The sequence below is a fragment of the Syngnathus leptorhynchus genome, chromosome 3 (genome assembly GCF_054491065.1).
Source record: "Syngnathus leptorhynchus isolate UIUO chromosome 3, UIUO_Slep, whole genome shotgun sequence".
NCBI lineage: Eukaryota > Metazoa > Chordata > Actinopteri > Syngnathiformes > Syngnathidae > Syngnathus > Syngnathus leptorhynchus.
The window spans coordinates 9,571,508-9,593,884 of record NC_141197.1 but is presented as its reverse complement, the minus strand read 5'-3'; the positions used below and the strand labels follow the sequence as shown (position 1 = coordinate 9,593,884).

General features: G+C 42.0%; 4 protein-coding genes across 6 annotated transcripts in view; 3 read left to right on the top strand and 1 right to left on the bottom strand.

Annotated features, from left to right (window-relative positions):
• Window positions 1-2,775, top strand: part of pde8a (phosphodiesterase 8A) — a 38,194-nt gene extending 35,419 nt beyond the window's left edge. For both annotated transcript variants that reach the window (XM_085906754.1, XM_085906753.1), the window contains exon 22: window positions 34-2,775. In XM_085906754.1, coding sequence (XP_085762880.1) covers window positions 34-140 — 107 coding nt within the window. In that variant the 3' untranslated portion in view covers window positions 141-2,775. The remainder of the gene's footprint in view (window positions 1-33) is intronic.
• A 120-nt stretch (window positions 2,776-2,895) lies between these two features.
• LOC147059162 (KH homology domain-containing protein 4-like) lies at window positions 2,896-9,008 on the top strand. Of its 2 annotated transcripts, none has more exons than XM_085906759.1 (14): window positions 2,896-3,055; window positions 3,598-3,862; window positions 3,982-4,101; window positions 4,202-4,278; window positions 4,847-4,899; window positions 4,998-5,188; window positions 5,419-5,627; window positions 5,738-5,798; window positions 6,054-6,111; window positions 6,258-6,493; window positions 6,834-6,932; window positions 7,133-7,227; window positions 7,328-7,449; window positions 8,124-9,008. In XM_085906759.1, the coding sequence occupies exons 1-14, from the start codon at window positions 3,027-3,029 to the stop codon at window positions 8,252-8,254; spliced, it is 1,746 nt and encodes a 581-aa protein (XP_085762885.1). In that variant the 5' UTR covers window positions 2,896-3,026; the 3' UTR covers window positions 8,255-9,008. The 2 variants fall into 2 exon arrangements, with proteins under 2 accessions (XP_085762885.1, XP_085762884.1); XM_085906758.1 differs by having other exon boundaries at window positions 8,121-9,008.
• fsd2 (fibronectin type III and SPRY domain containing 2) lies at window positions 8,842-13,703 on the bottom strand. Its single transcript, XM_085906756.1, has 14 exons — window positions 13,626-13,703; window positions 13,426-13,474; window positions 13,163-13,303; window positions 12,782-12,877; window positions 12,458-12,691; window positions 12,353-12,375; window positions 12,170-12,291; window positions 11,686-11,850; window positions 11,488-11,622; window positions 11,215-11,371; window positions 10,380-10,513; window positions 10,153-10,285; window positions 9,636-9,812; window positions 8,842-9,300 (listed from the first exon to the last, which is right to left on the bottom strand). Exons 3-14 carry the CDS (start codon window positions 13,292-13,294, stop codon window positions 9,042-9,044), a joined length of 1,767 nt encoding a protein of 588 aa, XP_085762882.1. The 5' UTR covers window positions 13,295-13,303; window positions 13,426-13,474; window positions 13,626-13,703; the 3' UTR covers window positions 8,842-9,041.
• Window positions 13,704-14,096: 393 nt separating this feature from the next.
• Window positions 14,097-21,995, top strand: whamm (WASP homolog associated with actin, golgi membranes and microtubules). The gene is made up of 11 exons (XM_085906755.1): window positions 14,097-14,762; window positions 14,990-15,163; window positions 15,861-16,011; window positions 16,189-16,358; window positions 17,381-17,588; window positions 17,723-17,907; window positions 18,257-18,343; window positions 18,494-18,589; window positions 19,166-19,544; window positions 19,915-20,057; window positions 20,327-21,995. Exons 1-11 carry the CDS (start codon window positions 14,187-14,189, stop codon window positions 20,480-20,482), a joined length of 2,325 nt encoding a protein of 774 aa, XP_085762881.1. The 5' UTR covers window positions 14,097-14,186; the 3' UTR covers window positions 20,483-21,995.
• The last annotated feature ends 382 nt before the right edge of the window (window positions 21,996-22,377 follow it).

The window sequence follows — 22,377 nt, the reverse complement described above, 5'->3', positions numbered from 1 at the left end:
TAACCATGAATGCTTTGTCTGAATTGTCTCCAGCTTTCGCCGACTTCCCCAATCTTATGCAGCACTTGGACAACAACTTCAAGTACTGGAAAGGCCTGGATGAACGAAAGCTGCACAGCCTGCGACCGCCTCCGGAGTAGGTGCTCCCCCCTGCTCGTGTTGTGTGCGTGCGTACAGGAAACACAGTCCTCCACAGTGACGTACTGACAGGCAGCTGCAGTGTTGATATTGCGGCTCTTACAAGCTTGTTCCAAGGAGAACTGTGGAGAAAAAAACAAACAAACAAACAAAAAACAGACGTGGACACACGACAGCCCCTTTTGGAACTTCTCATGCCTCTCAGGCATTTGCAGTGTAAGCTGGTCATGACTTGAGAAAGAGTCCGACCAGGCCTCATGGATAAACTTCAGTCCCGTGTGTCCCATATGAGCTGTCCTGCTTGCCTGCCTGCCTGCCTGTGAAACTGACCTTGCTGTTGGAGGAGAAACTGCTTGTTTACTGAAGGAGCCAGCAACACTGGAGGAGAGAATGGAAACGTGGTGCGAATAAATGAAGATGTTCAATACAAGTCAGGTCGCGCGATCGACTTCATCCTCCGTCCTTGTTCACTCGGCAAGGCAGGACTGCTCCTTCTGCTCCTGGAGGCTGGAATATGAAATAACATTTCCTCTTCACCCCCCCCCCCCCCCCCCCTCCTCAAATGACTGCCCATGTATCTCCATGTGCCCGACAGAAACACATCAAAGTGGCATATAGTAACTGGCATGCGGGAGGGGACAAGAACCCTAACATTGCGATCATAGCTGAACAATTACATTATATTTGGTATGTTCGCATATTTAGACGTACCATATTTTCAATATGAAATATCCCAATTGAAGTCGTTGGTAAATAAGAAAATTAATAAAGAGAGAAAAAGCCAAAGCTAATGAATTCAGATATACTGTAACTTTCACTATTACTCATATGAAGCATTACCATATTAAACGTTTTATTTTCTTATCAAAAGTACAGTACCAGTTCAAGACTTTTGTATTGCACTGTAAACCATATTAGAAATGTTTGTCTCGGTGTCGGGGAGTTGGGTTGTTGCATTGGAGAATAAGCTGTTATCGTTGGTCATCGGGAGGTGTCGTGCACATGATGCGTTGTCATTGTTGCAACAATCCATCACTCTTTGGTTTCATGCTGTAAACCGCTTGACATTTGACAACTGCAGAAATATGTGAAAACCATTTAGGACTTGAAATTTTTTTTTCTCCTCACAGAATTTTTTGTATCCGGTTTATCCTACTGAAAAGACTGCCTTATTTTATACAATATTTATACAGTACATCCCACTGTGCAACTGCAAGAGACATCTGGAGTTTTTATTATAACATAGTCAGGTTATGTTCAAATAAATCTCAATATTTTTATAGACTTTTACACTGGATTTGCAGCAAATGAGATCAGCCATTATAGCGATCTGAGTACCTGTGAATGCGGTGGTCACACAGAGCATGTATATAGAAAAAGAGATGGTTGATGACAGAGGATGTGCATCATAGAACTGTCTATCACTGTTTTGAAGCGGCCTCACATTGATTTCAATCCAACGTCATTCTGTTTTGGCCACTTCACCTTCAACATCCTTCTGCACAGACCCAGGACAGGAAGCTGATTGGTCATCAAAGGTAGATCCAGATTAGTTACGAATAATATACGTCCGAAAGATTGTTGCTGATGAAGAATACTTCCTTGTTAAACAGTATATAATTGCCATAGACAACGGTTTGTCGAATGAATGCAGTTACTTTGTATGTTAGTTTCTCTCTGATGACACAACTGTACACTCAATGAAGAGTCTTGTTTCTTCCTTCTGATTCACATCTTGGTCTGAGGGCACGGAAAAAAAAAAAAAAAAAATAGAAACTATTCAATGAAAAAAATAAAAAGAAATTATTCAACGGTTGGTGCCTCTTTCCAATCACGTTACTGCTTTTCCCGTTATCGTTTGCCCTAGGTCATTTCTGTTACAACAAACTTTCTGTCAGGAGGCAAACCTCAACTTTTCACGTGGGACAAATGTTTCACTCATGATTCAGACTTTAAATACTGAATACTGATCACAGATCCCCAGTGAAGAAAAAATGGCCCACTGCACAACTGCAACTTGTAAACTAACTGCACCAGAGCTAAATTAAGAAACAGCAGTCATGAATGTTTATGACCTCTGGTAGACGGGAGCGGAGATATTTCATATTGATGGGGAAAGATTTGTGTGCATTCTTCCGAGTAGCTTGTTTCAATATATGTAGCCTTGAAATTCAATTAACTCCGGTCACATTGTGAAGTGACTGACATAATACTCAGTAAATATTGTGGTTACCTGGGAGAGACTTTTGTAGTCTGCAGGGCAATTTAATTGAAGTGGTTTAGTGTGAGCGCCTGTAAGGAAAATGGTTGATAGAGTGAGATACAGATAGATAGAGATACAGATAGAGATATAGAAAGACAGATATATCCATCCATCTTTGACCGCTTATCTGGGGTCGGGTCGGGGGATGTATCTATGGATAGTTATATGGCATTGAAATGCATATGTATGTATGTATATAATATGATATACGATATGCTTTGCCGCCATCTTGTGACATTCGTTGGCAGGATTCTGTCCTGATCTCTGATACTGTATTATTGCATTGCTTGTTTACAACTTTTCAGGATAAATGTTGTGATACAAAATGGGAAATAATCTACATTCGGTCTACATTTGAACATGGCGAGTTCACTATATTAAGCACAGTAAGCAGTGGGTCGGGGTGATTCCAAACACAGGTAATGTTTATTATCCGTTGAGGTAACAGTGAGTCTCGACCTCTCACGTTTCCGCTAGCTCATATGCGCGACACCGAAGCCGTTACAGGAAGTACGTCACAGGAAGTCGCCGGCAACCGAGCGCGTTGCTTGTAGATGCTCGCTGTCGTCGTCTAGCGTTTGTTACAAACTCTTTTAATTCTCATGCTGGTTCACGTAGTGGTGCTATGTCTTCAGGAATGGCCGGGCAAACACCGTAAGTATCTTTTATTCTCCCAATGAAAACATTTACATCAACCGAGTCAGTACGTTTTCATGGTTTAGACCTGCGGGCGAGCTAACTTGTGCTCGTGGCCTCTAAATGTTAGCGTTTGAGGAAATCTCAGACTGCGTGATGCAGCCATATTGTGCTCTCGCCTAAAGTTCAACTCATTTTATTAAGTTTTAAAGCGTGACTCATAAAATTTAGATTATTTGTTTTCAAGCTGGTTTTAGTACGTTTGAGCTTTAGGTGGCGGTCACTTGATTAGGTAGCTTCGAGACTCAAAATTGGCGCAAAGTACACCAACAAATTAAAAATGAGCAGGCATGGACATGTATTTACTTTTTTTCCTAACCCAGATTACATCTACTGTTTTCACATGCATACTTTGAATTGGCTCTATAAATTGTCGTTGCTATGTGGCAAACAACACTGTTGATTTTGATGCACTATAGATTTGTAATGGTGAAACTGGATCCAAGCCGATTTTTTTTTTTTTTTTTTTATATACACTAATGCTTCAGTTCTTGTTTCAGGTGTCTAACCAGCCGATGGGATCAACCAGCCCAATCTACGCCGAGAGACAGTGGCAATATAGCCCATTGTGTTTCGGGGGTTGTTGGCACATCTAGTTCAAGCGGTTCACTTCCCCTGACAAAGCCAAAAGAAAGTGTATCATCAGGAGCAGAAAAGTCAGAACCCCAGGGGGGAGTCGAAATGGCTGCCGCCATGGCTGCTAAAATCAATGCCATGTTAATGGCTAAAGGAAAACTTTTGACTCCCCCACCATTGTTGACAAAGGTTAGTACTTGTCCATCTCAAATTTTCCAGGGTGGGACAAATAAAGGAATATCTTATTTCAATAAAACTTGGTTCCATACCGTTATGAATGTGTTGATTTATTTTGAAACGTCATCCAGACCCCCGTGAGTGCGCCCGTGCCACCCCCCACAGAAGAGCTGGTTGTCACAGAAGTTGACATAAATGACGTGCCATTAAATTGCAGAGACCTTCTCACTAAAGGCAAAACCCATGATGAGGTATGTGAGATGTGGTTGTGGAAGTTCAACATTGGAAGCATTAGACTTCAAAATGCATGCAGGAGATTGTAACTTGCAATACTCTATTTTTCTGTCTCAGATTCGATTGTGTAGCGGGGCAGTTGTATCTACCAGAGGGCATTTCATGTCTGATGTTGAAAGGGAAAAAGCAGGAGGGTATGTATTTAGATATACAATCTTTTTAGGAATCCTACATTTGAAAACTGTAATCATATGCTGTGTTACATTTAGGCCAGATGCATCGAGACGCATACTGTTCAAAGAGTTATGCTATCATACGGATGTGTTTTGCAAAAGTGAGACAAGTCATACATCTTAAGGTGCCGGTCGTTTTCTTTTTGGAGCTCTGCCACGGAAAATTGTTTTTTTTCCCCAGGCTCTTCCTCATTGCTGAATCATTAACACTAACCTCAAATTGTATGGTATGTTTAATTTATTAGGGTAGGTCTGGAAATATTCTTCTCGGTTAAACCGTAACTGGTGGTTGCTACATGTGACGTAGTAATGACACACGCACAATTATTTTGTTCTCTAGATGTCGTGCAATTTACAGTCAGACGGTTGTTTCTCTTAACTGGCAATTGCGCAAGCAGGAAGTAGATTCGAGCTGTTTTCACACACCCGCCACTCGATCACAAAATGCTTGTCTTCCTTCATATAAAGTGATCCTAAGCGTGCAGAACTTCCTTGTTGTCCATGACCTGTCTGATTTGTCTCCTTGTAGACAAAGACCTTTGTATTTGCATGTCCAGGCAAAGACACAGGAGCAGGTCAACAGTAAGTGCCACTGACCCTTCGTTCATTCAATTTTAAGAATAAAGTCTGAAAAGTTTGTTGCAACTGATGTGTGTACCATAACCTTTCTGCTAATGTAGAAGCTGTTGCGAGAATAAAAGAGATCATCGCTGAGGATATGTTGAGGGTCTCCGCTGCTTCCGGAGGACAACCAATGCCCATAATTCCCCCGCTCACCTTGTATCCTCAGCCCCCTCGGCCCATCATCCAAACACCAAACAGCAACTCGACGCAGAGTCATGGGCATCGGCCAGCAGCTCCGCATCCGGGGGTAGGCAAAATCGATCGAAGCCTTTTGTTGTATAGTTTGGAGGTAAAGAAAGTGAGGCAAGTGAAGAACATGTTGCCATCACTGATACCCACCTCCCAAATTAAATAGCAGAGAGAAGATCCTTGGTGTAAAGAGCAGAAGCCATGGGTTACTGCATCTGCTGACAGCGTGTTTTGTTTTTTTATCAGGCAAAATTGTGTGTGTTTAAAAGTACATTTTTGTCTTCATAGAATTTTGTTCACACAAAGATCTTTGTGGGCCTGGAAAAGTCTCTGCCATCATTCAACGTAAATGAAAAGGTCGAAGGACCCCGGGGAACATACTTGGGTCACATCCAGACAGAAACGGGGGCTCGAGTTTTCCTCAGGGGCAAAGGTTCCGGCTACATTGAACAGGCATCCAAACGGGAGTCTTTTGAACCGCTTTATGTCTACATCAGGTACTATACATTTTGCTCTCTCAGGATGGGCAACTTTTGCATGCCCTATAAACCAACTTGTTGGAGACGTTGTTCCTTTTAACCTTAAAGTTATGGCGTTTATGTTACAGCCACCCAAACGCAGCTGGTTTGGAGGCAGCCAAGCGGCTCGCCGAGAGTCTGTTAGAAACTGTAAGTTGATTGCTCGTCTGAACCTGAATGACACTTGCATGGAGGTCAAAGAAGGTGAAACTATCAAAGCATATAGTTATCACCGATACTCACCTCCAAGAATAGCAGCGGTAGGGTGAACCCCCAGATCTCCAGAGATAGGTCCTGAGTGCACTGCACCTACCTACAATGCATTTCAGCTGTCAATCCATTCAACTTTGCTGTTGTTACAGTTTTTATTATTCACCCAGCCTTGTTTTTAACCTCCACCTACAGGTGAGAGCCGAGCACGTTCGCTCGAAGTCGTCGTACGCGGCCACCAGCACAACTCAACGTGAGTTTCCTTTCACGTTTTTTGATAGAAAGATGCCAATAAGACACTGACACTTCCCACATCCTGTCTTTTAGTGATTGGGCCTGTTACAGATAGATGTATGTGACCTGACGCTGTTAACGCCGCATTTTATACTTTCCTTTCAGCATACGCAGCTCATGGATTTCCACCTAATAGCAATTACTCTAGCCAGTCTTCCTGGTATAACTACCCAGCCAATGGGTATGCTGGAGGCTATTCAGCGTACCCGGGAGCCAGTGGTTACTGGAGTAATGCAAATGGTCCCCCAAGTCATTCTAACATGTCGACAACCCCTCCATCTTCTCAGGCAATGGTTCAGTATCCGGTGTGTCCACGGAATCCAAATCCGTATCTTGTGGAGGTAATCCCGGCGATTCAAACTGTTGCGGTTGGTTGTTGGCTCTGTGTTTTTGGAGTGTGGGTTTAATCTTGGTATTTTAAATACCAGAGGCGGGCAGTGAGTTTCAGACTCCTCGGCCTTCAGCGGGGATTATTGTCCAAATTCAGTTCCTTTAATGACATCATTCCGTCACAAATGTACAAAAAAACTCTTTCTATAGCAATATGCGGTAAGGACTGACAGAGACCTTTCAAAGATTTCAAGATGAATACTATTTTTACTCTAGAAAAAAATGTAAATTATATTTGTCAAATGCTTTGTAAAAGGCATGTCTAAATGTACGGGTTGTGTTGTGTTAAAGGGTGTTGGTAGCAGTAACACAGTGGACACTGTGGAATCTTTACGCCCTCAGACGGATGCAGGAAATTCAAATCACCATGACGGTCCTGAGGAAGAACAGGTTCGACAAAGAGTCAGTCATACCTGCACGCACTCCGAATGTGATAGATAGTTTACGCATCATTTCAACCTCACCTACAAAAGCCTTGAGGAGTCTTAAAGACTCGAGGGCCGCTTTTTTGTAAAATACTAACTACAAGGGAAGTTTGTAAAGACTGTATGTTTCTGTGGACAAAATAAAGACCTTGTTATACATTTTAGGCTTTTGTTCAGCCTGTCAGCCACTCTCAGGAGACTCCTGTCCTTCAAGAGGCCACATTTCCTTCCCCCGTTGTCCAAGACAAAACAATAGAGAGGTTTGTCCTTTTTGAGTTCTTCATGGGATTTTTCACCAATGACCTCATTGTTGTTGTTGTTGTTTTTTTTTTAATGAATACTATGGATCCAAACGTTTAGGATCCTCATGCCCCCGCCGCCGCTGCCTCTCTCCGCTGTCCTCACCTCTGGCCCATTGAAACGAACAAGTGACATGTTGACCCAAGATCCAGGCAGTCCACCCTACAGCGCCGCATCTTCGGGTACGTACCCGTTTCGTTGCTCCTGTTCTGAGAAATGAAGCTTTACCCCTCTATGGACCTTTTCATTCTGACGTTGCTCATACTTTCAGGTGACAAAAAGCCTTACCTAGCTTTCATCCGTGGCACCATTAATTTTCAGAAATGTCATTTGACCAAGGTAGCAGCATAGTTGAGAAATTACGCTTATTCGTTTGAACAGTAATTTTTACTATCATCTCTCCCACTGTGTTTGGGAGTGTCAGTCGCCAAGATGCTAACAGGCTAGACTTTGACACTCCTTTGTTTACCAGCGCTTTTGCCATCCTGAAGAAGGTGCAACGTCTTGATGAATTGGTCTGTTGAGATGTTGTCTGTTCATTGGAGTGTCATCTCCACCCCCTGTGGAGGAACGGAGAAGGAGTGAACACCTGTGAGACGTTCCTCAACTGCTAGAAGCCACTAACATTTTTTTCTTCTATATGTCTTTTTGTCTTTCCCTTGTTCTCTTTCTCTCTCTCTCTCCACATGTCCACGGACCTGCCTGCCATCAATGTCTTGACCTGGTTGACGGGGGGAATCACACCACCTGTAAACCACTGCTAACATGGGGCTCTTCACTGGGTTTACTTTGTGGTTCTCGCCTTCCCCCCTGTACCTCCTCCCGTCTGTTTGTCTCTAATGCTGTGTCCCAGCAGGTCTTGTTGAAAATGTGTGTGAGAAGAAGCCCAAATCGGTGATGGATGCATCAGGGCTGGTGCCCTACGGCGGAGACTCTTCTGACGAGGAAGAAGAGAGGACGCGCAGCAGTAAGACTAGCAACTCATGACGCTTCAGAGATGCACTTGAATCCCCCCCAAAAAGAAAAATCCACTCTCACAATATGACACACTGGTTTGAGATGTGTTGTTTCTTCACTTTCAATTTGAAAGGGAGACTTGTCGGATGTTAAGCAAAGAAATGGACAGTTTTATCTGGCACAATTGCGATTCACTACTTGCAAGTCTATTTGCAGATTTTCTGAGAAATCTTTTCTCTGCTATTTGCTGAAGGGATCAAATTTATACACTATTTTTGTGCTCAGGCCGAAGCTGCCATCTTGTGTCATCTGTAGGCAATTAATCATTTTGGTGAAAGTGCTTTTGTGAATTTCCAAATAGCAGAGAAATATTGAAGCTATCCTCCGACTACACTCAGTGCATTTATTTATTTTATTCAATATTATCACACTTCGTCAATATAAGGTCACTTGATGAAGTAATGGTCATGAATTTAATACATTAAAACCTGAGTACCAGTACAGCAAATTGCGTCCCCTGCTACCAATGTTTAACAGAGTGTTTTGGGGTGGATTTTTCTTTTTTTAAACCAACAAAAAAAATTTACATCAATTGTAGGTGTTAAAATGACCAGAGTTTTTTCTCAACATGACATTTTTAGTTTTGTTGACTGCAAATCAGCCCCATTTATTTGCTCTGAACTGAAAACAGATCAATTGGAGTTGGCATAATGACGTTTTCTTCGCTCAGAAAATGGATGTCTGTTCCCATGGAATACAATATTAAAAACACCTCAAATGGACACCCATTTCATCTGGTTCCTTTCTTTAAATGAGACTAAGGATGTCCTATGAATGCATATTTCGAAGCCTCAATGCCATTGTGGATGGTCAGAGCTCCTGGGCTGTCCAGGCCAAAGCAAGGCTGGACATAACGCTGAAATTGACACTGGAAGGTATGCAGGTGTTGTTCCAGATGGACATTAAAAAAGGAAAGAGTTTGCCGCTCATAGTCCAAAGCTAAGCCTATTCGGACTGGGTTCACTGTGATCCTCAGGTCAGGGCTCTGGCCATTGTGCAGAAACTCATACTTGTGCCTGGAAAAGTAACAAAGGTTGTTTACAGTCACTGAAATGTCGCCATAGTTTGATAGTGTTAACAGCAATACATTTCTGGTAGAACTATCAAATACTGTACTTCATTTACTGACTTGCAACATCTCAGATCACAGTCAAGAATTATCAAAAATTTTGACTTTTACAAAGATAGTACTGCTCAGATGATAGGTGGAGGAACAAGGAACAAAATATCTGCAAAGCTTTGGAACCACATTTACACTCAAATATTGATCAATCTGAAGAAATTTGGACATGGAGTGTAATAAAAATAAAAAAAAGTAGCTATCTCTCTATAACATGACATAAGATGGTACCTCGAAGTACTGAGGATGTGTCTCATACACCAGGAGGTGGTGTTGCCTCCCAGGTAGGAATTTCTCTCCGTGTCCTCATATGCAATTCCAATCCTGTACTCCGTCCTGTTGTCCACCTCCACTTCCCAGTAATGCCTTGCTCGCACTGGAATCAGGTCCCCAAGGACTGCTACACACCTGATAAACAGAATTTGTAATGAAAAGGAGGTCCAAGAGAAATCGTCGGTTTATGCTGGAGACCATTCACGTGTGCATCAACATTTTTTTAGAATACATTTATATCATTATTCCACCTGTTTGCGCTCTATGTAAATACTAAATGCTTTAAATTTACTCATTTCAATTGTTTTCATATTTTTAATGACAGCTGTAAATCAATGCACAGGATTTGACATCTCATATCTCCTACATTTCTTGACTGATCCAATTTGTCTCAACATCTCAATTTTAACAATTCTATTTCAATGTATTGTCCCTTCGTGCATTTTTACAGTACTAATTGTATTCTCTGCTTTACCTGGTGAAATTGTTATCATCTAAAGCCATAGCGCTGATTGGCAGCTCTTCATCTCCATAAAAAATTGTGAAACCATCCTCAGAGATGGAGAGGCATGGATGAGCCGTCTCCTCAAGGAGATAGAAAAATGTGCCTGTCAGCAGAAGAACAACATGTTTATAGATGATGTTTAGTGTGGTGGTAGCCTCAACAGAAAACAAATGAGAAAGTGACTGTGTTATTCTCACCAGTGGTGGAAATGCTTATTTCTTCACTCCTTAGACTGGGCCCACCAATATTGACTGCTCTCACCGAGATGAGGTAATGGTGACCAGCTGGAAGCTGAAGCAGACATTGACATGTAGGCACTGCTACTACAGACCTGGGAATTAGAACATATAATAAGTCTGACATTTTCACAGCAAACCAGCATTTCTTTGCATTCATTCAACAAAACATTCCTTCAACAAAAATGCATCAACTTCTATGGAGTAATTAATTCAAAATGAAAATGAGCCCCAACTGCTGAGGATAAGAGCTAAGAATAGATTTTTCTGGGACAGGGTGTATTTTGATTCAGAAGCCCAATAACCACGGGACTTCACAAATCTTTCTTGTTTATGGAAGCATAGAAGCAAAAAAGCAAAGAAAAATAACCAGAGGTATCTACTGCTAGTTTGTGTTTTCAGTCGACCAACTTTGTGTTCTAATGACAATTTTATTTATCTATTTATTGTTTATTTATTTGGGTTATTTGCTTATTACTTATTCATCGCTCTTGTCTATTTGTTTTTTTCTCTTTGTGCTATTTGCTTGTATGTGTTGTGTATTGTGTCTAGTCACCGTGGGACGGTGGGAAACGTAATTTCGATCTCTTTGCGTGTCTTAACGTGAAGAAATTGAACAATAAAGCTGACTTTGACAATTTGGACTACATGCTCATTTACAACTCAGCACAATTGATGTACCTTTTTGCAAGGCACTGAAAACTCATCCTACAGTGGTTGACCCTCAGGGCAAGCAAGGCCTTCTCAGCTCACCTAAATTATATTTGTCCCTTGAATGAATGTCATGCACTCTTACTCAGTGACTCCTTTGTCAGTGCCATCAGGCCCTTTCAGTTCAATAAGCTCCACAGTATAGGAGTCAACAGGGTCAGGGTTTCCCGACTCCCAGCGTATGAGAGCAGCCCCCGGACAGCTGCAACACTGCCTCTGTTTGATCACTGGAGGTGATGGAACTGCGGAGAACAATCATGTGAGATTTATTGAGATATCTGATTTAGGGAGTAAAAAAATACAAAAAGAAACACAGATGACTTGAACACATAGGTACAATAATTTTGTGCTTCATCACCTGTCAGATATAAAGCCTTCTCACTGGCCGGGCTGATGCCTGTTGTGTTGGTGGCTGTCACCCAGAGCTCGTATTGTGCGCCAGGCAGAAGCTCTCTCACAGTGCAGTGGGTCTCTTTCACTTTTAATTTGCTGACTAAAGGGGAAAGAAACTGGAACTGGTTCAACAGAGCAGATGGTGTTGGGGTGTTTGCCGTACCTTGTGAGGCAGTGGTGCTGTCCAGAGGCGCAGCCTGCAGCACGGGTCTGTAGTACAGCTCATAGAACTCCACTGTGTCGTCAGAGAAAAGACTCCAGCACACACGCAGAGATGTCTGCGTGGCTGAGTTGGCCATTTGGGGGTTGATAACTGGAGCAGATGGAGCTGTGGACATCCCGCCGTCTTTACTTGGAAGCCAATCATGTCAAGTTATATCCAGTAAAGTGATCGGCTTATGTCAATTTGAAATACTCTATTTTTGCATAATAAAGGATATATTTGGATATATTTTGTTTAAATTAGATTAATCAATTAATTAAAAAAAAAAAAAAAAATACATTTTGACACATTTGACACAGACACAATTACATGTCCATGTGATCAATATCGGCCTCTGGGATGATCGGAATCGGCAGCATGAAACTCTGATTGGAACACCATTAACCCTTATCATTAAACTGCAAGACAAGGATGGAAGTGGAACCTGGAATGATGTTGATGGAGTCCATCATGCTTTTGACATCCGACAGGTCAGCGAGCGGGGTTTCAAAATCAAGACTTGTTGCCAGCGTGAGGTCCATCTCTTCTTTGGCAAACTCCTCAATTCTGATGAAGTGAGCAAAACTAATATCAAATACGTATTTGTACTGGATGACGTTTTGCTTACCGTTTAATGGTGGGCACAACTTCCTGTCAAGAAACAAATGGAGATGATTTAATACATGAAGATTAGTGGCTAGATGGAGGGATGGCGAGACAGATAGAACGATACCTTGAGAAAAAGCCTGTTGTCCTGGCTACGGTAAACCTCCTTGGCTTCCTCTATGAGTTCTTTGGAAGCGTCCAGTGCATGCCCGCAGGCCAGCAACTGGGCGTATAGAACCTCCAACTTGGTTTTCTTCTCATCTTCCAATCTAGCAGCGCGCTCATCATAACGCTGTGATATTGTCTGAAGAACGTCGGTGTAGTGATGCTCCAAGTGTTGCTCACGCCGGCCAAAATTCTCCTGCCATTTGTTTTTAAAGATCATTTCTTGATGGCACCGAGGTAGCAAAGGAAAATTAAAAAATATATATATCTTAGGGAAACATTTTACCTCAACTGTAAGAAAGATTTCTTCCAGGTGTCCTGCAAAGTTCTCCATCTCAGCCACCTTCTCTTGCAATTGATTCCTGGTGCTGTCAATTTCACTCTACAAAGGTTTGAATAAACTTAAAATGGCTCCTCCATTCAAGGATATGACCATTTAAAAGTATTACCGACAATAGCTCGAGGGGAAGAAAATGACATAACAATTCTACAAACCCGTCTTGGATCTTAGAAAGCTTTATTTTCAATTTGTGGCATTGACCTTGTCGGGTATGCAAAGCCATCTGAGCATTCATTTGAAATTTTGGGTTTCCAGCAGCTCCATGCATGCTCATATTTGCCCCCTCTCATGAAGCTGAATAGGTAGCAGAAAAGTTCAGCTTCCTACCTCAATGGTAAACACATTATCTTGTTCAGTGGACTTCATCAGAGGACTGGCCATGTCTTTGTCCAACTCTTGGACTTCAGCTTCTTCTGCAATCACATCCAGTCTCGCTCCCCTAATTTCATGCAGATCCATGTGTAATGACTGTGGGAGGACATAATAACACATAACAAAGTGATATAAGCACTAAATACTGATCTGAAGAAAAACCCACAGTAAGACAATTTACATGCAGCAATGAATGAAAAAAGTGGAGGGATATTTACCGCAATGAATCAGCTTTTGCGCAAACATTGCGTGAATGACAAGCCAACTCTGAACGGAACAGCAACACACGTTGAATTTGGGACAGAAATAGATGAGGCATGTGCACACTGATCAAATGTCAAAAACATCTCAAACATCCGGAGAATAGAGCCCAACACTGTCTATGTTGTTTATTGAAAAAAAAGATACATATACGTACATTGCAACTCAAAGATTAAAATGATATCAGACATTTAAAATTCGGTTTTATTCTGACATCACAGAGTGGAAATCCCGAATCTTGTGACTCAGTTATAAATGGCAAAGGGTATGGTGCATTCAATGTCCCTCGTTATATTTAATATTATTATAGTTATGAGACGGTATCACCCTTGGGCAGTGTCTGTAAATGTGCATTAACATACAACAGCATTAACTAGGGGTTGTTGAATCGGTAGCAAAATGTGGAAGATTTACAACCAAACTGGACATAATACTTGTACTAACACTAAGACAACTACCGCTGCTACTACTACTAATAACAACAATAATGATGATAATAAAAATAAGAACATCATTTTAGTTTGGGGGAAAATTGCGTGCAACTTTCGGCAAGTTTTTGTATCGCGAGTCACTTTGATGAAGCCTTGAACTTTATATGTAAAACAAACAAAAACAAAACAATTTTTTTGTCGTCCTTGAATGCATCTCACGTCACGCAAATGGCCGACGTTGTAAACAGAGCCGCAATTTTGAGGCCAGCGTTCAAACATCTTCAACGATGAACAACATCGAATGTGAACGCCCTGACAGCCTGGATGAATGGGTGGCGATAAAAAGTAACATATTCGAAGAAGCTGATGTGTTTAAACTGGGTTTTATCGTCCAGTGGAACGTCATCGAGTGTAAGTTCGCTGTCACCTGCCACAACAGGACATTACAACGGCGGAGGCGCAAAGAAGAATTTGGCGTGACGGGGGAGCATCAAAGCAGCTGGGCTGGACTCTTCTCCGTGAGCGATCTAAAACACATCCATCAGCAGCTGACATGTGTCGGCGATGTGTTGGCGGCATGCTTTCCCGACTTATCCGAGTTCGAAGATGGCAGCATTTGGGATGTACTCTTCCCAAGTCGAAAGTACAGTTCGGGCGACGAGTTGAGGGACTCAGACGCGCCATGTCGGAAGCTGGAAAAATATTTCAGCACCGCCATCGACGTTTGCGGGAGGACTATAGTACTCGAAACGCTTTTCTCCCAGGATGCGCGTGACGTGGAAGACTACTTTGAGAATCTCCAAGAGTTCAAGAAGAAGAGCATGCACGACGAGATGTCAAGGTCGAAAGGTCACCTGCGGCAGGTAGCTGTACAACCTACAGTCACTGAACTTTTCACATTTATTGAGAGGGTGAACATGACGTCACACGTACTTCCGGGTAGCAAAAATCACTACTTGAAATAGGAACTCATAGATGACATGGATACATTACTCCAAAAGACAATGCAGTTATACGTTTCTACATAACTATGGAAAAGTATCTGATGATCATTCATCAATGAACGATTGCGTACTCTCTGGCCTCTCAGCTGCTGCAGAGTCATGATGGTGCAGACCGGATGGTCACGCTGCTGGCTATCTACGCGCAAGAGGATGAGGCCTACCAAGATCTGGTCACTGTGGCCACCACCTTCTTCCAGTATCTGCTGCAGCCTTTTAGAGACATGCGAGAGCTGGCTAGCCTCTACAAAATGGAGATTCTGGTAAGTACAATAGCGAAACAAGAGTGAACCGTCGCAAACTGACCATTTTTAAAACACTTCTTTGAGGATCATTCATGTGATATCTTCATCGATCGATGACACACTTGCACGTTCTCCCCCTGCCCGGGTGGGTTTTCTCCGGGCACTCCGGTTTCCTCCCACATCCCCAAAACATGCATGGTAGGCCGATTGAGCGCTCCAAATTGCCCCTAGGTGTGAATGCGAGTGCGGATGGTTGTTTGTCTCTGTGTGCCCTGCGATTGGCTGGCAACCGGTTCAGGGTGTCCCCCGCCTACTGCCCGATGACTGCTGGGATTGGCTCCAGCACGTCCGCGACCTGATGACTGCTGGGATCGGCTCCAGCACGGACGCAACCACCGTGGGGACAAGCGGCATAGAAAATGGATGGATGATTGGGTTTGTGGTGGTAGAGGGCTGAAACAATAATCCAATACATTGATTACACAAAGCAACCCTAAAGAGGAGACCACCATCGAAAATGCATGGAGGGATCAATACATTAGTCATAGAAACTTGTTTTGCAAAATGCATTTCTTTGAAAGAACACCTTTTCTACTTTTATCATACAGCATAACTGCTGCTGTGAAAATAGAACTGTTGGGAACCATTTTTTTTCTTCCAAAAGTCATTCTCATAGATGTTTGAACTTTGTTCCCCACACTGCTATTTTCCACAGAAATCACTGGAGTTTGATGACTTGGGTCCCAAGAGGATTGAAGCTCTGGAGAGGGAGGCGGAGGAGTGGAGGGCCAAAGCGGATGATGCAGTCACCTCAATTCAGGACATCACAGTCACCTACTTTGCACAGACATCCAAGGCCCTAGCTGGTGACTCATTGTGTATTATTACTTTATTTTTTATATCACGGAAGTCTCAAGTTCGAATACATACTATGCAGTTAACTGCTAAAACATGTGACATGTTTACTAATGAGATCCATAGTGGCTATTTTAGAAGAATGCAGACACGCCTAACCGACGTCTGCGCTTACTCTACACGTTCAGGTATGGTGAAGCAGATGGAGGAGGATAAGCGGCGCTTCGGAGCCGCCGCCTGGGCTTCTGCGGCCCCCCGACTGGAGAAATTGCGCTTCCTACTGGCCAAAGAATCACTGCAGCACATGAGATCAACAGAGATGTGTTTGAACAGCAAGAAAGCCAGCATTAAAAAAAAGGTGCACAGCTCGTGCTCCACTCTGACCTGAACGGCATGCTGGAAATTTGTTAGGGGGTGGTTGGAGGGCATAGGTGGATTTCTAACACATTCTGTCTATTTGGAATCAACATGTGCTTGTGGCAAGGCTTTGGAGGAAGTGACACTCGTTCACTTATATATTACTGTTGGTTATAAAACACCTGTCATCTATTTACAAAAGGTTTGCGAAAGCACAAAGACTACATCATTACATCTCAATACCCTTCCTGGGAAAGCCAGACGAAGAGTGTGTATTTGTATTATGTGATCATCAAAGTGTTTCGGAAAGTCCTTATCTACTGCTGCACTCATGTTGCATCATCCATCTTATTAGGCTCTTTAAATACCAGGTTAGGTTTTGTGATGCTCGCTGTGTGTGTTTGTGTGTTTGATGAAGCTCTTTGTGTCTGCGTGTGTCTTTTTCTTTTTTTTTTTTGTCATGCGATCAATGAGAAACGCCTTCATATAATCACCGGTGGCTATAAAACTGTGATTCTGTTGAGTGCACTTGCTGATTTCGCTGCATGATGCCTGTGTGTGTGTGTGTGTGTGTGTGTGTACGTGCGCACAGAATGAGCAGCACATCATCGCAAATCATTCACTCTAAAAGCTGGAGGCTGATTTCCAGTCAGTTTCCATTTGTATGTGTCACAGCTCAGCCTACGTGAACAGTGAAGGCGCTTTGAAAGAGCGCTGAATAAATATTGTTGCTTTCAGCTTATTTCATCAAGATCAGAAGCAACATATGATCTCTGGCTTAGCTTGAAAACTGCATGCCAAAAGTATAATATAATGTTGGGGTGAGTTGAGGAGCATTATTTTGGAGAAAAGTAGTCCTTTTCTGTCATTTTTTGGCATCTCATGGCATTACAGTACACTAGTATTAATAAGGAGGCCCAGATCCAGATTTTTGCTTTGGATAGTTACGCATTTATTAGATCAAATCCCTGAATATGCATATTTCTTGTGGCTAACACTACCTGCTTTTATATTTTGTTCCAGTTTGTCAACTTGATTGGCAGAGACCAGAACCAGACAGCAGATGTTGGTTCTGAGTCTGAGCAAGGCCAGGAGCAGGACTCCGTTGACCGGCTGGAGTTTAAGTTCTACGAAACCCAATTGGAATTGTACAATACCAAGTTTGAGATTCTGAAAAACGAGGAGCAGCTGCTGGTGACTCAAACCGACACTCTGCGGCGTCAGATCAGAGGTATTTGTATTGCCTTAAATACATTGGACATAAGTTGGAGAAGTGACCTATTTGCTCCCCATGTCCATCTATGAAACACACCATAGTGCTGCTGTTGGCTAAATATTAAATAAAATGCATCTCATGTGTTTTAGAAGTGAAGGAGGAAGTGGTGTATTATGACGTGTGTGAGGATCCAGAGGAGCTTCATAGCATGGTCAGCACAGGACTTCAACATACGGAGTCCCCGGCCATCCGTCAACTACGAAGACGTCTGCAGAACCTGGAGATCAAGAGAGGCAAGATCTGTGCTCGTCGAGCTTACCTGCGCAACAAAAAGGTGCTGCGATTGAATAGTTCTTACTTTTGAAGATGACATTTATTTATTGATTGATTTATTATTGATGTAGTTGCCATATTTTACACATTGGCTTTATGCGGATTAGCGTTTAAGCTGTGATATCGAAATTCTGCTGCAGTTTTTGCGTATTTTCGTGCTTTTTCTGTAACACCCTGGAATGACAAAAGATGTTAGAGATAGTTGTCTGAACGTCGGTTCTCAACTTTTGCCTAAACAGACCCTACATTTTCCTATTTTCAATTAGAAATAGCAAAGTTAAAGCATGTGGTGAAAGATGAATGGGCAACAAAGGGCTGTTTTCATGATGTGTGTGTGTGTGTTTATGTAGGACCAGTGTGTGGAGGCCCACAAGCAGAAGCAGCTCACAGCCGAGCAGAGCTCCATAGTCTTCGCCCAGCATCATCAAGTCCACTTGGTATGTCACCATGGCAACGAGACAGTCAGAGAGATGCTCCCACGTCGGCAGGATCTCCTAATGAGCCGCAATCGGATTCTGTCCGTCTCCCCGCAGTGTCGCCTTCAACTTCTCTCACTCGCTTTCGCTTTCTGTCACTGTCGTTTGTAGAAACGAGAGAAAAGGAAAGAGGAGGAGCAGAGGAGGAAGCAGTGGGTGGACCAGGAACGAGAGAAGACTCTGAACAGATTACGATCCTTCAGAGAGGTGAAACCTGCTCTTATTTGGTATTATCAATAAGATGCAAAGCGTCCTCTTAAATGTGGTATTCTGGATGCGGGTATGACAGAGAGAACCCGCCTTACAATTGTTAATCACAATTAATTAAACGTTTGCCTAAGAATAAAAAGAAACGTACAATACTTACACGTTACTATCTGAAGCAAAAAAAAATTTTTATTTTTAAAAGCGAGCAGATTCTCTCAATTACATGTGTCAATGACGGGCTCTTGACGCATGTCAAGATGGTATAGTAACTCACAAGCTGGCAAATTGAGTAAAAAAAAAAAGATCATTCACATAGCAGGTTCTGGAAAAGATGCCTTCAGCTGCTGTTGATTTAGTATTACACACACACACACACATAGATATAGATTTATTTTATTTATTTTTTTCATGCACTATACTTGTTCACCGTGGATTTGCATTTAGTGTCCGAGCATTTCAGTTCTTATGAAATTGATCAATGCCGGAATTTAACAGCAAAGTTAATCGTACACAAAATAATTTTGTCACTTTGTCTTCAACATTTGTCTTTTTACACTTCCCCTCATTACTACAAAGAAGCGACAGGGTCTGTATGTCCTGAAGTCCCGGTGGTCCCCCACAGAGTCATCTTGTCCCTCCCAGCCACTTTCCATCATCAACCTCGGCCCACCTCCCTCCTCTGATGGGCTTCCATCCATCCGCCCTGCACCGAAACGCAAAACATTTCCTGTCAAACCGCAGCCTCAAGACATCCCAGTCCAAATCCACTCATCACCGCCACCTCCGCCTGGAAACAGCTCGACTGTAGCCACGACACCACCGCCACCTCCACCTCTTCCTCCCCCGCCACCACCCCCACCTCCATTCAGCACTTCCTGTCAGGACAAACCAATGGCGCTCAGTGACCAAGAAGAATCTCATTTTCCAGCCAAAAGCACTCTCACACAAAATATAGGTGAGGCACCAGTCTTTACATGGAATGACCTATCTCAAACATAAATGATTAATTTTATCTTGATAATATTTATATTAAGAAATACTGAAAAGGCTGACTTTTTATCTCCTAAGTTTAAGACTTTTTATCTTTATCTAAAATTTACACTTCATGTAGATGCACTTATGTGGGACATGGATAAAAAACTAGTTCCATTAAAGAGAGAATTTGAAGCATGTGTTTGTTTAGTTAGTCTATATTTTGCATCTATACACACTGTTTTGTCCTGGATTGCCATCTTTCCCTTGAGGCCTGAGGAGCTTTTAATTTTCTTGGCTTTTGTAGAGAATAAATACTGTCAACAGAAAACTGAACTGCGTTGTTGCTATAGGAACCATGGATGAAGTGTTAGCCTCACTGCAACGTGGACAGATCCGGCTTCGAAAGTCTGTCGGACCCAGGACGCCTTCCTCCATCACAGATCCTAGAAGCAGCTTGATGTCGGCCATCCGACAAGGAGTCATGTTGAAAAAGGTCAGATGTTCTACACTAGAGAACCTCCAAATCTTTCCTAAGATATGAGAACTTTTTAGGTGTCCACTGGATATCATCGTCATCATCGCTCTTATTATAATTATTATTATATGGGAGTTAGGTTATTTTGGGCTGAAGATTAAGTGGCGCCAGTGTTTTGGTCTTGGTTTGGTTAGCACCAAAATAACACAGCGCAAGGGGGAAATGAAAACGAGCGGGCTTGTACAAAATTGCACACGCTTCAGAAAATCATTTTGAATGTATTTTAGGTGCTGCCGGCTCGCTCAGTGCACAGCGGCAGGCCAGACAACGAGCTGGAGCGCAGCATCAAAGCCGCCATGATGAGGATGAAGAAGGTGTCGGCCGACTCCGATGACGACGACGAAGGAGATGAGGACGCACAGAATGGAGACTGGGACAGTTGAGGACGTCTAAATATGCATACACACAGATACAGCTACTCTTCCAACACCTAAGTTACGGCCAACTTTGGAAGTTTGTTTAAATTGGTTTTCTATCGTCATCATCTGTTAGTCAACTTTTCGATCGGGATTTGAATCTTCCCTTTGTATTTACAGACTAGGGGATTTAATAGAGTAGTATGGAAAGCTGTTTGAGCTTTTGTTCCATAGCCTTGGCATCCGATTAAAGGTCATGAAACCGCTTAGCCATTGTGGCTAAACAGAATAAAAATCTCTTAGCTGCACTTCAGTCAGATTAGCCACATCACATCAATGATTCACATTTATGTAGCCCAGATGAACACTTCAGGAAGATGTACTTTTTGGTTCCAAGTTATTATCAATAAGGAAGTGGCATTTGTACTCTTATTGCCATAGCTATAAGGAGCGTGTTATGTACTTGTACTAAATTCTTTTCAATTTTGCACATATTCGACACTTATCTACCAGCATCATGTATTTAGAAAAAAACACACACTTTGAAACGTGTTGGACTATGTTTTTTTTATTTAACATTTATTTCCAACACATTGAAATCTAATCATGACTTTAGTGTATTTTTATTTTCCTGTTATCAAGAAAAGCAATCATGATTGAACTGTGCATAATGTTACAATACTACATTCACACCAAAACCTCATTTTTTTTAAACAAATTTGACGTTGGTCATTAAGGTTGTACTTGGAGAGCTTGAGAATGCTTGAGAAGCTCTGCCTTAGTTCACTGTTTGATTTTCATTAAATTGACAGTATGATTATCACAGACATATTTTGTGATAGTACAGTGTAATGTCTTGCAATTTTAAACCCTTGGAACCTACTATTTCAACTAAATTACCCATTAGTAGTTGGGCCCTGATAATAACATGTCCTATAGTTGTCCTACTATAAAGTAGTATGCAGAAATATACTGTATTGGAATTATCATTACTTGTAAGACATAGTTGTTCTATTAGTATGCTAATTTCCTAGTGACCAGCGTATTAGTATGTACATAAACATTAAGCGGGAGATTGAATAAAAGTTCAAACAGCTTTCCATAGAAAAACTATGCAGCATTTGTACTGTATGGCCTGAATTCAACTATTAGTTATGCAAAGCTACTATTCTTCTTGCTCTTATTATATGTTGTTGTTTGCTGTTCTCCAGTATTATGAATGTATTAGAAAATGATGATCTTGTCTAAGGCATATTACTTACTGTACAACTTAATGATCTTAGGAAAAAAGAAAAAAACACCGCCATACTAAAACGTTGCACAGATAGAATCTACAATGATAACCTGATTTACAAGTTTAATCTGTTCTGTGACCGAGCTCCTAACTTTGGTTATATAATATTTCACTTAGCCCAAGGTCATGAATTTGTAATGTGATGAGCTGCTGCCAATTTTTTGGGAAAATATTTTTGATGCCCCAATGATTGTATGACAGTCATGTGGAGTTGATTGTTTAAATAAATCTAACATTGACCGCTGACATGAGTGTGTGATCTGATTGATGAGTCGGCTTGGCTACAGAAATGTTTGAATTGCCATATCTTTTGATATCCATGTACTAGTACATGCTTTGTCCGAACTAGTAAGATAATTCAGCACACCGTTAGAATGATTATGGTGCACTTGTAAAACGACCATCTTTCTAGTCTTTCCACTGCGATGCTATTTCAGCAGTAGGACATCTTAAGCATACTAGTAAGCAGGTTTCAAAAAAAGTAGGAAAACTCTCAAGAGTGAATGGCTGTTGACTAGAACAATTTTGTAATGTCCCATTGGTGGTCAACAAAGTCAACTAGTAACATCTATTTGTAGTGACCACTTTGACCATGATTTTTCCCTAATGAAGTGGCCTGTCATTAGGT